Source organism: Parasteatoda tepidariorum, chromosome 7, assembly GCF_043381705.1.
Source record: "Parasteatoda tepidariorum isolate YZ-2023 chromosome 7, CAS_Ptep_4.0, whole genome shotgun sequence".
In the NCBI taxonomy this organism is placed as follows: domain Eukaryota; kingdom Metazoa; phylum Arthropoda; class Arachnida; order Araneae; family Theridiidae; genus Parasteatoda; species Parasteatoda tepidariorum.
The window spans coordinates 20,721,139-20,739,072 of NC_092210.1; the positions used below are offsets into that span (position 1 = coordinate 20,721,139).

At 29.3% G+C, this 17,934-nt stretch overlaps 1 protein-coding gene across 1 annotated transcript in view; it reads right to left on the reverse strand.

Annotated features, from left to right (window-relative positions):
* LOC107443883 (voltage-gated inwardly rectifying potassium channel KCNH6) overlaps positions 1 to 17,934 on the reverse strand; it is a 398,114-nt gene that overhangs the window by 64,109 nt on the left and 316,071 nt on the right. The window contains exon 8 of the mRNA XM_071183149.1: positions 8,791 to 9,195. Within this exon, the coding sequence (XP_071039250.1) occupies positions 8,791 to 9,195 (405 nt within the window). The remainder of the gene's footprint in view (positions 1 to 8,790; positions 9,196 to 17,934) is intronic.

Sequence of the window (17,934 nt, forward strand, 5' to 3'; positions counted from 1 at the left end):
GATGAAAAAATGCCTGAACATCAAATACTCTTTATAAGAAAGACATATTACCTGTCTCAAACACAATTTTAGATTAAAATATCTGTAGCAAAAACTATTAGTACGGTTATTTGATTTTTTAAAATATGGTAGATTTTTTATTGTTGCAAAATAAATATTGCTTAAATCAGGGATTGAACAACTAATAGAGTTTAATTAAACCGTATTTTTATGAAGAATATACAAATTTAAAATTCTGTACATCTTATGTTCTGCCTTAAATTTGAACTCTTTTATTGTTAATTCTTTATTGCTGTGATGAAGAAAAAACTTTTACAGGGAAATTTCGAGGATTAAAATTAAGCATTTTTACAAAATATTTACAATGTTTACTGTTACTGCTGTTTACGTGTAAGGATTTAATTGTGTTTATGTATGATCGAGAAATGAAGAATATTAAGAACACTATTAAAGAAATAAATACAGTGGGCTAATCTTAATAATCTCTTATTGCTGCATTCTTCATAGATAGTTTTTATAAATTGTTACACATAGTTATTTTTTGAAAGGTTCGCTAATATATTTTTCTAAGGCATGTGGATGTTATGCGATTTAAAAAACATTCTTACGTGAGTTTAGTAACCAGATAACTGTACCAAAATGTTAAATTAACGACGAGGATAGTTTTAGTAGTAGCTTTTTTTAAATTTCTATAATTGTCGGTGAAGAACCGATATTTTTAGTTAGCAATTCTTGAGCTCACGACTACCAGTGATAACTCTGTAGACTATGTATTTTTAACCCATTCCCGACGACAAGCGAACTCTTAGATCAAGAATTGGGAAACATTTGTCATTGTGGAGGGTTTTTTGTTGGAACTAACCTGTATTTTTGTTGGATGGAGAGAAAACCACAAGAACTTCCCACGGTTAACCTGACGGCAAGGGGATTCTTACCCATGATTAGTCCTTCTCTGAGAATAATTTACGTATAGACACTTAATCATTTATCTTGTCCACTTAGGTGTAACCAATTTCTCATTTTATTCGGCTGCCTCAACTGTTTTTATCACGTTTTATCACTTTTTATCCTGCTGAATTTTAATTGTCTAATCAGTTTTTGTTTTGATGTTTTGATTGTTTTAACTCGACTTTTGTACTTTTTAGACTGTTTTAATTTTCTTGTTCTTAGCATCCCTTTTTTGATTTTAATTGATTTTATCTTGGCTTTTCTTATTTTTAACTACTTCTCTAACTGATTTTAACAGTTTTAGATTTTACAAGCCCTTTTGATTTTAACTTTTTCTGATTTTATAAGCCCTTTTGGCTTTTGATTTTACAATTTACTTGATTTCATTGTTCTCTTAAATTTATCTATCTCAACACCTTTTAACTCTTTTTTTTTCTCATTTATAAAATAATCTTTTATAATTGGTTGCCTTATACTGGTGTTTTATCCCTTTGCATGATTTCACTTTTCTATGGTTTACTTACTATGGATTTAATTTTGTAGTTGCCGCTCAACCCAGTTTTAGTGGTGAGCTATTGTCTAACTTGTTTGTTTGTATCATTGCCTATTTGTTGTAATTTGTTTGTATCATCGCCTATTATGTTGTGAAAATTAATCTTTCTTAAATTGCGAATTTAAAAAAAAATACTCTGTATGCCTTATTCAGAGCTGGTCGGTTGTTTTATTTTATTTCTTTATGTATCGACCAGACATTACTGGGATTTGAACCCAGTTCTACAACTGCACAATGGGCTGCGACGGTCTTCGAAACATTCCTGAGAATGATCCTCCAATTTTATCCTCTGCAGAGTGGATGATTCCCCCTCACTTTGGTAGCCTGATGACATGTATAAGCCGAGAGCTATACGATAGAACAGTTTAATAAAAATCAACTGTGTCAAGCTAGAACGATCTTAAAGCTCTTTAACAACTTCTCAATAAGTACGCTTAGTCTAAACCACGTGATAATTCCTTGTCCAGAAATAAGTCATCTAACATGATTTAAATGTAATGGTACTGATGATAAAAAAAATAATGTATAATGACTAAGGGCCATTTAAACTCTGGGAGATGTAGTTTGCGAAATCATTTCATGTATTTTGAGATATCCGTAATTGATGATTTTGACTTATACAACTGTAAAAAATTCATCAAAAATAGAACATAAGTTCTGATATATATCAAACGTATATAATACTGTTATAAACGGATAAAATTGAAGGAATTGCAGACATTAGAAATATTTTGACAAAATACATATCTGTTTGAGTTACTTAAAGCATATTAAAATTTGACACGATGATCGAATAACTTAAAACCGCAATTGCAATTTAAATAATGTAATAAATAATTAGGTAAAGCGATGAGATTAAAATTTATTATGCCAGAAATTGCTTAGTTTTTAAACGTCAGAAGAAATTTTGTGAACAATATCAAAGTTAACCCTCTCATGTTATGACGTGTTTAATCTGAAAGAATGAATTAGTTCTTTAATTTTGAATCAACTCTGCCAGACTAAAAATATCTTGAAGCTTATCGACAACTGCTCAATTAGCCAGCTCAGTCTAAGCCCCATGATAATTCCTTATCCAGAGTCAAACCATCAAACACGATTTAAATGGAATGGTTCTGGTGAAATGTAATCATCTGCAATGACTCAAATCTGAGAAGGATACTTAAAACCATTCAAACTCGGGGAGATGTAGTTCGCGAAATCATTTGATGTATTTTGAGATATTCCTAATTGATGATTTTGGTTTATATAACTACAACAAATTCATCACAATTAGAACATAAGTTCTGATATATATCAAACGTAAATAATACTAAGAAAATGGAAAAGTATTGAAGCAATTACAGACATTAAGGATAATTTCACAGACTACTTATCTAATTGAGTTACTAAAAGCATATTAAAACCTGATACGATGACCAGATAAAAGAGAAAGTTAATGCATTATGCTTATAAGAGATTCCAAATATCTCTGTCTGTTTGATTCATCTGTTTCAGAGTTGAAGTTTCATTCTAATGAGTTCGATTACAAAATCGACTCCTTTTATCGGCCAAACCACAGCGGAATTACGAGATTGCCTTGTAATCTTAGAATAACTGATGAGTTATAAATATCTAAAAATAAATATTTGAAAACAAAGAGAACTTTATTATAAATGTCCTATACGATTTGTGAAACTATATATTTAGCGAGGTTTGGAGGTATTAGAAAACTTAAGAGTTTTATAAGTTTATCATATATTATTAGGATGAAACTAAAACTCTACTGGGGTTAAATTATGACTCTAAAATAGTTGATTATCATTATGCTTCCAAACATAATCATCTATAACAATTGGAACAAAGTTTTTAAAAGCGATATATATATANTTAAACAAATATATATATATATATATATATTGAATAAGAATTATTCGATTCAAACTATTGTAAAATCCTTCTTTTAGGTGAAACTTTTACTCTAATAGATAAAAGCAACTCTTAGAAGTGTTTTATTTTATAAAGATGCAATTTTTTTCCACCTGACTTTTGGAAAACATCCCGAAGCAGCTTTTTCCACTAAAACTATGAGGAAAAGAATTAGATTTTAAAATTACGTTTCATAAAAAACGATTCAAAGAGTAATAAATAAAAGCAATTCTAGTCTGTTCTGATTATATTGCCTTACGAATCAAAAAAAATACAAAGTTAAAAAACAGAATTAAAAATAAATTAAAAAATGAAAATACTATACGCAGGTTAAAAAACGGGGATATTTTCTCCTTTTTTTTTACCCTTATCAGTAATTTTAATAAAATTTGTTGTAAACAAATCATAATTCCATGAAAATAAAATAAAAATAGTTCATGGGGAAAAGTATTCGGAGGGTTATTTCTTTTGCACAGCTTATCAAAAACAATATTATTCAAAGGAAAAGTTTAATTCTTCAAATATTAACGATATATTTGCTTTTGCGCACAGGCTGTAACACAATGATAAAGATTAAAATTTTTTGTTTTAATTCAGTAGTAAAACTTATTCAGCTTAGAAACCTTCATTTTGATTGTAAAAAAGCATTGAACATTGTTTTATTATTAATTTCTGTACACAAACGTATCTTTTCTTTTCCTCGTTCAAAAGGAAAGAGAAAAACATTTTTTTTTTCATTTTTCCATTTAAACAATTCTATTTTTTTCCAATTTAGAATAAAATACATTATGAGGAACGTAAAATTTAAACACATTTTTTGTAAACATCTCTTATTAGTAGCCGGATAACCATGATATATAAATGATAAAACTAAAATACTTCGTAATTATGTTAACTAAATAAAATGCTTCATATTCTTTTATTCTGTAATGAATATTATTTTTTAAGCATGCATGAAACACATATGCCTCATTTCAGGGAAAAGTAAATAGTAGTTTAAGTAAAAATGTTGTGTTAGGTAGGTTTTTCACATTAAAAAATCAATTAAATTGCATCAAAATAATAAATTATGAACATAAAAAATAGAAAATAAAAATATCTTTGATTCGTTCATTTACAAAATTCTGTTTTTTCGGTAAATAAAAGGTTATTTTACTATTATTAGTATATGAATTACCGCGATACCTAAACAATGTAACTGAAATATTTTATAATATTATGATGACAAATAAATGTTTAATTCTCTCTGTCTATAATAAATTTCATACATTTAACCTGCATAAAACATTGATTACACAATTTAAATATAAGAAAAACTTAATTAAAATACAAATGTTTAGTTAATTGCAATTTCTTTTCCTCAAACGAATGTCAACTAAGTAGCATTAAACTAAAAACATAGAATTAAATAAAAGTAGGAATACAAAATTTTTTGATTCCACCATTTGCAAAACTATTTTTTACACGACATAGAATATATATTTTTTTTACATTTTTAGTAACTGAATAAACATAATAAATAAAAATTTCAATAGAAATATATTGTAATTTAGCATCTAATTAAAATACTTGACTGCGCAAAATACTAAAGCCTCACATTGTAAAAATTACCTTATTAAAGTACGATAAAAAGTACAGGTACTCAGGTTGCCAGTACTTCTTACTGTAAAAACCACTTTTAACGGAACATGTTATGAAACAAAAATTCTGATATACCGTAAGTTTTACAGTAACAATTACCGTAAAGTCAATGGATTACTCTTATTTAATAAATATTACTGCAAAAAATTGCAGTATAATGTTTTGCGGTAAAAACGGATTTTACTGTAAAATGGATTTTACGAATGAAGCTTCCAAAGTTCCAATAATTAATAACGTATTTTAATCCGGAATTTCTTATAGTGCATTTTAAATACAAGAAAAGGCCTATTTAAGAAAACTAAACTAGTTAAGTATTTTTCTTTGAACAATTAATGCTCCTTTATTTAAAAGGAATATAACGCATTAATCAATATTTTAAAGGATTGCAATATTTAATAACTGCAATTATATACTAATTAAGGCATGTGATTTTTTCTTCCTGTTTCTGGGAAAACTTGTTTAAAGACTAAAACTCCTTCAGCGACTGCACATCAGCCGGTACTGACAAAGGAGTTAGTTCCTTTCAAGAACACCTGTTTTCCACTTCTTCTTAGCCAATTCGCGATTACCCAACAATATTTTCCACGGGGGCAGATTGTTTGCTTCAAAGAATTTCTGTGTTTTTTCTTTTTTGTAATTACAGACGTCAATATAGGCCTAAAGTAATTCGTAAGAAGGATTATTTAACTGCTTTTAAAAATATTTAGAGAATGTGAATTAATTTATAAAATAAGAAGGTGTATATTTAGTAATTAAAAAATGATAATAATATAAAGTACACGTAACTAAGAAGAATAGTTAACAGAATTTTGCTTAAATTAATTAACGGAAGATAGCAATACACATAAAACAATTTTTATTACGTAACATACACATTAAAAAAAATATTTACATCCATGCGAGTTTAACAAAATTAATTTTACTCTCAGTAAATTTTCTATTTTAGGCAGAAAGTCAATTATTTTTCAGTTTTTGCAGTAATTTTGCTTTTATTAATTAATTTGTAGCTTTTAATTTTGTAAGTCAATATATANATATATATATATATATAAAAACGAAATGGAACATTCTGATTGGTTAAACGTTAGCCATTGGATAGGACAGCTCCACTTTATCAAATATTGATCAGTGATCTTTGATAGCTTATAGCTCTATTTGATGAAAAAGGTCATTGCAAGTATTGCAACATTTATTTATTTTTCATTCATTATGTGAAGTAAATTTAATAAACTGCGTTAACGTGTGAGCATGAGAGGCAATACGTAATACTGATATTATGGTAATTGGTGCAGTTTTAATAAGAATACTATAAAGGAAGTTTTGGAAAACAGTTTTTGTAGTGGTAGTAATGATAATGCATTAATATTTCAATGAATTATAATTTAAAGTAATTTTCGACTGACAGTGATATTTTAAACAGTATACCTAAGGTCAGAAAAGGTCATAAAGTACTTATCAAGGTACTATAAGAATTTTACTTGTTTCTAAAATGTCGGCTTTAGTTTGCGGTAATGATGATTAATGTATTGCGCACAAAACTCATTTCTTTCTTATATTCAATTTGTATTCTTTTTCATTTTCTAAATAGCTTTCCTTTAGATAAGAAGAAATAGTTATAGTATCGATCATAATATGAATTTTGGTAAGAAAAATGGAGAAAAGGATATAAGTTAAAAAATTTCAAATGAAAGCAGTATTTGAAATCATTAAGATGAAAATAAAAATAACAGTTACTAAGTTATTACTTTTTTAAAGAAAAATATATAATAATGAATAAAGTTATGATAATGAACGTTATAGTTTTGCACGTTTTAGAATGTAATAATTTCATCTGTTGTTGTTACGCAAATTAACATGAATAACAAATTATTTATATTTTTATTGCTAGTTTTTAAAGTTAAAATAAATTCCAATTTGTGATTTTAACTAGAGTTTAAATAGTTCTATGCAAAATAGTTCAAAATTATAATAACATATTCTGGTAGAATATGAACTGAGAAGTTCATATGAATTTAATTCAGTGAATTTAAATTAGTTAATAATAATATTTAAATATTTATTCAGGATTAAATTAAAATGATTTAAAAATATTGTGATTATTATAATAAACTGTTAGACAATTAAATAAAATGGAAAGGGGATGAAATAATATTTTATTGAATTTGTGTAATTGTGTTTAAAAAGTAACAGGTTGCTCTTATTCCTTCGTAAAAGAATAAATATTATCTCTCGCTTTATTGTATTTCCTGCCAGTAGGTGGGCTACATCAACTCCTAGTAATCCTTCAAATTGTTCGTGTCTTAGATTGTTATTTGAAATTTACAATGATATTCGAAATTTAAGGATATTCAAATGAGCCAAAAAATAATAATTTCAATAATAATATTATGGTAATGATAAATAATAAAAAACTGTAATAATAATAATAATGAAAATTATAATAATAATTATTATTAAAAAAGTAATATAATAATGATAAATAGTTATGCTAATAAATTGTTATACTAATAAATTGTAATATTAGTAAGTTGTAATAATAATAATAATATTAATAATAATAATCTTGATGAATCATTTAAATAATCAAAGAAATTTAAGTACACCAATAATGTGTAGTCAAAAAAGATTACGGAAATTTTGGAGTTAAATCAACTTTAAACAAGTATTTTTTTTAGTTTGTGATGCAGCATATAAGAAAATAAAAATTCGAACAAAATATTTCGATAAAATATATTACTCTTAAGGCCAGTTAGGAAGAGACTCGATCTTGATTTTTAATTTTAATTAAAAATTCATAGGCAGCCACTGCATACTTTCTCCAATTTGTAATTTTTTTAAATTCGCTTTCTGCAATGTCTAATAAAATTAGTATCGAATACGCGATCAATACGTCTGGTAAGAAGTTTACTTAGTATATTACACTAGACATAAAAAGTGCTTCTTATTTTTCTATCGTAAGATTTTAGTGTTTTAGAGTGTTTGAATCTTACAGGAAAATCAAAGATGAAAATAAAACTATCCTTGAAAAGTAAGATAAAAAAATTATGAGTTATTTTATTAAAAATAATGAGTTTAAAGCAAAGACCATCATAAAAACAGTTCAGTTTTCATGCCATTTTTTTCAATTTTATTCAGAAGCTTTTACATACATCTTATATATTCTTTTTTCAAATTGTTAATATTAACAAAAAAAATCACTGAAATTAGCTTTTAAGTGTAAAGAGTTTTCAAAAAAATTTGAAAAAAATTATTTAATTTTGAAGAAAAATTATTACAAAAAACAGTAAATAATTCAAAATCAAAACAGATTCAAATTTGAACATAATCCAAACGTAAAGATCAAATAACACAGAATTTTTAACCTTAACCCTTTCAGAGATGTTTTTTTCTTTATCAATAAAAAAAAAAACAAATTACGAATTTAATAGATCAAATAAGGTGAACATAAATTTTTGTTTTGTTTTTGCAGAATATTGTTTATTGTTTGAGCAATGAAGGTGGTGAGAACATATATGTCCTACTGGTTATTTCAGATGGGACGCATATGTCCCAGTGGTGTTTTCTTCTGCGGGACTTATGAATCCCGAATGTATGTATTCATCTAATATTATACTCACTATTCAATGAATGAATAAATGAATAAAAATTTGATTTCTTCCGTCGAGTTTTAAGGAAATTTCACTTTAAAAAAAGAAAAAAAATCTATACAAACTTCCACTCGAGCAGTTTTATATTTTTACCTCATCGGAGTTTTTTCCAACCAGCAGTAGATCAAATGGAATGGCGGCCACCACGTCGATGATGAACCATCCCCGGAGATAGTGGACGGCGATTTTACACGGGTGGCCTTCGACTTCTTCATTCGAGTTGACGTAAGTGGTGCGAAAGTTGATGACGATATCGATGATGAACATGACGTCTACGATGAGGTCGATGTAGACAATGGGGCCATCATTGTCCAGTCGCTCCTCATTCAGCAAGAAGGCCGCGACGTATGGCGTGAAGATTGCTGTATATATGACGAGCAACAGGATAATCCAGTCCCAGACTGCTTTGAACGGTGAATAATGAAGGATGGTCCACTTGTGGACACGTGGTTTCTGAAGTTTGTATTCGGGCAACACATCAGCTCCCAAGGAGAGGACCTGAAATATGCAACAATGAAGTACGATTTCAAGAGGGGTACTTTTTTACACTTAACTTTTACTTTTTTGCATTTTAAAATCATTCACCACTTATATTCAAGTGGTTCATATAGTCTGTCCTCAAGTTACAAATTAATATGTAAATACAAATACTGGAAATAAGTGACACTAAGTGGTTACCTGATTAAGTGGTAATCAATCGAATTAAGTGGTCATTAGCAGAAACTCGCGTCAGTGTTAAATATTATAATATTACGTATTTTAATGAACACATTGATGTGATGGCTATATACAGTCCCTTTCCAAATTATTAAACGCTCTATAAGATTCTACGTAAAATCTTAATTATCAGGTGATACTATACAGCTTTATTGTTTCTACGCGACTGAAGCCGGTTTGTACATGTTTATGTTCGTGTATCAATTGTTTAAATTTGGGGACATATAATATAAATTCGACGATTGGATAAATTAGACGATATATTATATAAATATAGAACGTTTATTATATCAAGAATTCTATTATTATACTGCAATAGTTAGAACAAATTATTAAACACACTCTACTTTTTTAATAATGACATGTTTTGCACTAGTTTATATGCAATACTTTTTTTATTTAAACATAAATGTAATGGGTTTTTATTCAGGAGATTTTTTATATACTTCCTATTTGTATTTATTATTAACGTATTGCATTACAATGTTAACCATTATATACGCGAACGTAAACAAGCGCAAACCAGCTTCTGACGAGTAAAAACAATAAAGCTGTATATTATAACTTGATAATTAAGATTTTATATAGAATCTCATAGTGCGTCTAATAATTTGGAAATGGACTGGACTGTATAGCAGAAAACACAGTCGACTGCTGGACAAGTGATTTCTACTGTTCATATTTGGTGGAAAAGGCCATCTTAAAAATAGAGTTGGAAAAAATTTTTTGGACTTGCACCAAATGCGCATAGTTTTGGATACGCAATTGGTACTTGCACAGTGTGAAGAAAAACGAACTATCCTAAAAAAATTTTGACTTAATGATCGGATCTTCACGTATTAGGACTCAATTGCAATGGTTTCAGAGGAGGACTACAAATATGCTAATTAGTTAGTGCAGACGATATTTCAAGTTAAGAAATCAGACGGAAAAACGAACTTTTTTTTAATGCAAAAAACTTTTATTTTTCGTTAGATTCGGATTTTTGATCCCCAAAATACAGGGAGCAGGCTCAATTTGGAAAATAGGATCCCGATAGTTTGGTCAGGAGAGCAATCCAAAGTTTGGATTCTTTAAAGTTAGTTTTACTTTTTGCGTAGTTTGCATCTCCAGGATTTTAAGCGAATTGATAAATTTTTGCCCTCAATAAAATTTATTTATTGTATAAAATTTATTTATTAACCATAAGTTCATGCAAAAAAGGAATTAATAATTACTCATCATTTTTTTATTATTTAATAATAGCCGTAAAACATTTAAATAACAAGGATTACTGAATTACGCTTTAATAAAAAGACTTAAAGTATAAAATTTGGACGAATTCAGTCGAAAAGATAATGAGAAAACAAAATTAAAAGAAGTTGTATATTTTAAATTCGATTCCTCAGAACCAATTTTACCAATTTCATTCACGTTTTATGTTTTGACATGAATTTTACATTTTTATATTTTGACAAATTTTATATTTTGACATTAAAATACATTCTTTAAAAAGATGCAATAATTTTTAAACCTTATAATTCAAAATATTTCGGACTATTATTAAATAAAATAATAAGAAAAATAATTATTAAAAAGTTAGTTTTTGCATAAAATTACTTTTGCAGAAACGAATTTAAAATTGTGTGCAATCGTTTTTCAATTCGCTCAAAAATCTCCAGAGCTATGGGAAAATACGCAAAAAGTAAAATTGACATTAAGATATCATATTTCCCGGATTGCGGCGGTATTTTGGGGGTTTGTCATAAAAAACCGCCAAAAGAAAGGGCCAATTTGGCATTTGGGGTTAGAAATCCGAATGAACGGCATGTCTATTCAGAGTAAGTTTTTATGTCTAATTTCGTAATTTAAAATATCGTATGCACTAACAAGTTAGCATATGTGAGGTCACTCTCTCAAACCATTAAAATTCAATCCTAGTACTTGAAAACCCGATCACTAGATCAAAAGTTATTCAAGGTAGTTTGTTTTTCTCTTCATAGGTGCATCAAGAAGCATACGAAAAAAAATGCAAAATATTTTTTTTGCCACACTGATTAAAGCCCATTTTATTTTATTTCATAACGTTGAACAGCAGTCTCAATTTTTTGGGTTTGCGACTACAAATATCAACTCCGTAGCCTTGTAATTTTGAGCCTAATCCCGAAGACAAGGGAACTCCTGGATTGGGAGAAATTGGTCTTCGTGACATTTGATAGAACTAACCAGCATTTGCCTTACATGGAGAGGAAAACCACAAAAAACATCCACTGTTAGCCTGATGACAAGAGGACTCTAACCCATGATCTGCCTACCACTGAAGATATTTTATGTCAGCACTGTGGTCAGTGCAAGCTGGATGCGGAATTCGTATCGACCTACTATTGTTGGAATTCAAACCCGGTTCGGTTCCGTTGGAAGCCAAATGCTCTATCCCCTGAGCCAAAGCCCATTGGAATAAATCCAATGTGGATTTTTATGGCAATTTGGAAAGAAAAAAGAAGGATTTTATGAACAGTCCGTTTTAAACATCGAAAAATACGCCAATAAAAAAGTGTACATTTGACCAAATATTTATTAAAATTTGAAATATATTTTTTTTCCAAAGATTTATTGTTAAAATACGAATTTTTATTATAATTTTGTTGTGTGTTTTTCTTTCAAAATTTGCTTAGTATTCTTTGAACTAGACTTACATCTCACCTATAGGAAAGCAAATATTTTCTTTTTAATACAGAATAGTGTTTTTAAAAGAAACCATTCTAAGAGCTTTATTGTAGTTTAAATGCTATCTTTTATTTTTCTATCGTATCACTTCTTCCACATCTAAAGAGGGAAAAAACAGCAAGAGTGAGATTGAAGACACTTCTCCCATTGTCCATGAAGAGATGAATTAGTTGCTCTAAATTAGAAACCGAAGAGAGAAGAAGCAATTTCATGATTGAATGGATGGTTAGAAAAAGAATAGTATCCGTTAACAGTTGTAAAAGCCACCGTTTCTCTAAACACTCTTTCAATTATTAGCGAATTGTTTTAACATTTGTTTGAAGAAAAAAAATATAGTATCTAACGGAGAAATTGATGGTATTTCTTAACTATTTTATTAAAAAATCAATAAACATGTAAATCAAAAAAATATATACAAATTGTTTTGATTTTGAATTTCCAGCTCTTATTTGAATAGTACACTGAGCATGGTTAAAATTACCAGAATATGGTAAAATTTATTGCTTTTCTGGCTATATTAGCACCAAAATCATGGCAATTTTTACAGAGGGAGTTAGGTACTTTACTTACATCCCACTAGAGTAACAGAATGAGCTATCAACGACTGTCAGGATAAAACCTTCGAGGATGATCCGAAAAGATACTATAACAATTTTGATCCTCTGCAGAGGGGATGGCTCCTCCGATAGATCAATGATATTTGACAGTTTATATCTCTAATTGAACAAAATATACTTTTTTGCCCGCAATTTAGCATTTAATTGTATTTCATTCGCTATATCAGATAAATTGAATGAACCACGTTAACGTGTTAGCGGGAGAGGAAATACTTCATACTCATATTATGGTAATTGGCTTAGTTTTCACAAGTAGTTGTAGTTGCTTATTTTCGTCGTACTGGAGCTGAGCAATGAGGTGCAGGCGATGGTCTTGAGAAATCTCTGAGAATGATCCGAAGACACCCCATCACAATTTCGATCCTCTGCAGAGAGGTTGTCTCCCGGATTTGACAGCCTAGCGACCTGAGAGCGAATTCGAACACTTTGAGGTAGAACAGTTTAACGAAGACCGATACCGTGCACCCTCTGTCCCTACTCAAGCTGATCGAAGTTGTCATTCACCCGCTTACTGACCGCAGCCAGTGAGGTTTGACTATTCTACCGGGAACCATACCTTTACAATCAGTCCACAACAGATTCAATTGTTACCGAAGCGCTTTGATAATGATTTCAGTAAAATTAACAATAAGAAGTTTAATTTTGAATTCCAGGATTTACGATCGGAAACGGATACCACTTGAATCGTTTATATACATAACGTTTGTTGCTTGCTACCTAAATTATTATTTTTATTAACAGAAATGAGTTTACCATAGAGTATAGTAATTTTAATAGTTTTTTTCTAAGTTTAGTAAGGACTGTCTCTTACTTCTTTTAGCTTTCATTGACAACTCTGACGCAAAATATCAACATTAAGACACGGATCACAGTTTTTCTGTCTATCAAACGATGTTTTGAAACCTATTTATGTTAATAAAAATTATAGGTAATTGTTATAATTGTGGTAAGCTGTTGGATGTTTTAAAAAAACTGAATGCTGTTCAGCTTCACTCAAAAGAGCTTTCAAGAAGAAATATCGTGTCCTTATTTTTGACTCTTGTCTTCTGAGTAGGAATCAAACGCGAGGTTGAATAGAGTAACGTATTTAATTTAAGCCTACTTTACTAGATTGTCAAGATTGTTTACTGATGATAAAAAAAACTAATAAAGTTACTCATTATATGAAGATCTTTTTCAAATAATGAATTCCTTCATTGAGAAGAAAATAAATAAGCCAAACTTCCATACAAATGATTTCCATCTTATTTTAAAACTCGCTCAAGATCACTTTATTTCTTATATAATAGAGCACACCAAAAATAAAATAAAATCATCAAATGTAACACACCAGAAATCAAATAAGATAGAAAAAATATGCATATTAGATTTTAAGACCCTGTATATTAAAATCTAAAACAATGAAGTTCTCCAACTATTCATATATGACCATATAGTCCAAATAAGGTGTATGATTTATCACCGACATTAAAAGAGTAATTGAATCAAAAAATTAACATATTATGTAAATAATTTCTTAAAAAGTAAGCGGAAATATATATGTGATTTAAATTTCATTGGCATCAAAAAAAAATATGAAGATGGTAATAAAAGTCGATGTTTTTCAAGCACTTTAAAATGAGGCGCTCATTTTTAAGACTCAACAAACCTGAATGAAGAAAACAAAAGTGATTTGAAACATGAAACCTAAAGTTGCCAACGAAAAACAGAAAATAGAAGTGAATGGCTCAGGGGATAGAGCGTTCGCCTTCCAATGAGGCGAACCGGGCTCGAATCCCAGTCGATACGAATTCCGCATCCGGCTCGCACCGACCACAGTGCTGACGTGAAATATCCTCAGTGGTAGACGGATCTTGGTTGAGAGTCCTTACCGCCAGGCTAACCGTGGGTGGTTCTCGTGGTCTTCCTCTCTATGTAAAGCAAATGCGGGTGAGCTTCATCAAAAATTCCTCCACGAAGGCAAATTTCTCCCAATACTCGATCCAGGAGTTCACTTGTCTTCTGGATTGGGTTCAAAATTACAAGATAACGGAGTTGAACATTAGTAGTCGTAAACTCATAAAATTGGGTCGGCTGTTCAGCGATGGTTACAAGAAAAATTAGAAATGAAAAAAATGTATAAAACAGAAAAATAAAGATGAGAAAACAAACTAAAATTGGAGCATGTTTGCCACATAGAACGGCACCGACAGTTTTTCTAGTTTTATTTAAGTTTTTATTTATTTTTTTTTGTTTTGTTTCTCTCTCTCCTATCGTGGTTTTCATAGTTTTGTTTTTCACATTCATTTCATTATTCGTCAGCAACCATACGTTTTTTGCTTCAAATCACTCTGATTTCCTCAATCACGTTTGGNAAAAAAAATATGAAGATGGTAATAAAAGTCGATGTTTTTCAAGCACTTTAAAATGAGGCGCTCATTTTTAAGACTCAACAAACCTGAATGAAGAAAACAAAAGTGATTTGAAACATGAAACCTAAAGTTGCCAACGAAAAACAGAAAATAGAATTGAGTGGCTCAGGGGATAGAGCGTTCGCCTTCCAATGAGGCGAACCGGGTTCGAATCCGGCTCGCACCGACCACAGTTCTAACGTGAAATATCCTCAGTGGTAGACGGATCTTGGTTGAGAGTCCTTACTGCCAGGCTAACCGTGGGTGGTTCTCGTGGTCTTCCTCTCAATGTAAAGCAAATGCGGGTGAGCTTCATCAAAAATTCCTCCACGAAGGCAAATTTCTCCCAATACTCGATCCAGGAGTTCCCTTGTCTTCTGGATTGAGTTCAAAATTACAAGATAACTGAATTGAACATTAGTAGTCGTATACTCATAAAATTGGGTCGGCTGTTCAACGACGGTTACAAAAAAATTGGAGCATGTTTGTCGCATAGAACGGCACCGACAGTTTTTCTAGTTTTATTTAAGTTTTTTTTGTTTTGTTTTGTTTCTCTCTCTCCTATCGTGGTTTTCATAGTTTTGTTTTTCACATTCATTTCATTTTTCGTCGGCAACCATACGTTTTATGTTTCAAATCACTCTGATTTCTTCAATCACGTTTGGCTAGTCCAGAGAAGTGGGGGCTTATTTCTGAACGCTTGAAACGCGTCAAATTTCACTATATACTTATATGTTTTAAACCAATGAAGTAAACAAGTAAAGCAAAATGTTTCTTTTATTATATATCTTAGAACTATATATTATTTTTTAAAACACTAAATAAGCTACGTAAAATATGTTTTTAAAGCCTTTATTTCGTAAACAACAACAAAATCTTTATAATAACGGTTTATCATTTCATATTTTATGTTCGTCCTGTAAACGTATTTTTATTGCAAATCATAACTCTAACAAAAATGAATTATTTGTGATATGATAAATGCTTCATAAAATATTTTTTTTATTATTATTCTCTTTTCGATAAGTCAGATAACACCGCGTAAAATTCAAATGGTCGATGGTTCCAAATCGCGTTTTTTTTATTATACTTAAAATTGAACTGATTTATTAGCTTTTCGGTTTTGAAAATCACGTATCGTACAACACTTTAAATTTTTTTTCCTTTAATGATTTTGTAAGAGTCTACGATAAGCTTCAATTTCAAATCATTTGATGCAAATTCGCATCTCTCTCGATTTTCGATTTTTTTTTCTTGGCAAGTGAAGTAGGCTGAAAAGCTGTTTTTATCAGTTACTTCCACATTTTTTGAAAATATGTTTTTATTAAGTTGCCCGAAAGATTTTTTACGAGCAGAACTATATAAGAACTAAAAACATATCTAAAAAGAACTCGAAAATCACAGTGTATTTGAAATTATGTGAGCTTGTATTTGGAATAAAACATTGCTTCAATCACTCATTTTTACCCAATTTAGTTTATTTAAAAGGAACTACGAACATTTTTTTAAAATTTATTTAAAAATATATTCAAGTATTATATTTTATACATTATGTAACGTAAATAAATACAAATTTTCAGCATTAATAAATAAAATTTCTCTATATGAAATTTCGAATTAAATTTTAATTAAGTTAAACTAACTACAGTTAATGAAAAATATTTTCAATATAAATGTTTATTTGCAAAGATATAACTAAAGGTTTCATTATTAGTTACGTCAATGAGTCTTTAAAGTAATTTTATTCTAACTCGTTAAAATAAAACATTTTAAATATTTACTCATGTTTGTTTAACTTTTTGTTATACATTGTTATAACAGAGAAAGATTTATTCTTTCATGTTATAAATTTTGACTCTTTCTTGTATAATAAGCAAAAATTAGAAAATGAAATATTAAAGTAAAATTTTAGTTAAACTGAAACAATCCTAAATGTATAAAAATTCATCAACGAAATTATTATATGTATTTTATCTAACAAAAATAAATTTAAAAATTACCATATTCTTGACAATTGTAAGTTTTTTAATTAATACTACTATTAATTAATTGTCAGCGCTAATGAAATTTTACTTTAATAATTCTATTTTTTAAAGCAATTTTATTTGCTGTGTCATTTATATTCTACTTATTAGTATACTTATTATTTAGTATTGTTTCATTAGCTTTCTTTTGTCACATTAAAAATTAATCGTTAAAAATATTTTGAAATCAAAGTGAAAAAACTTATTTAATTCTGGAATGTGATTAATCATACTTTTTTCATTTTATTTCTAAACGTCATTGAATAGCCGATGTAAGTTTTGCGTTTATGACTACCGATGCTCAACGCCCTTGGCCTAGTAATTTTGAACCTAACACAGAAGACAATGGAACTCCAGAATCAAGTGTTGGGAGAAATTTGCCTTCATGGAGGACTTTTTAATAGCTATATTTGCGTTATATGAAGAGGAAAACCACAAAAACCGCCCACGATTAGCCGGACGGCAAGGGGACTCTTACTCAAGATGCGTCCACCACTCAGGATATTTTACCTCAGCACTGTGGTCAGTGCGAGCAGGGTGTGGAATTCGTATCAATCAGCCATAACTCGGTTTCGAAAAGCCATAACTGGGAAACTAATTTACAATCTAGAGGTGTTTAACGACTAGCCTTGCTTTCCGAGATTTTCTACATGGCTGTAGTTAGTCCCAATTATAATACAGGCTTTTTTTTTGAAATTGTTTAAATTGGCTAATTTGGAAAATCGCGACCTGGAACGTTATGTGATCGTGTATGTATTTTATATATATATATATATATATATG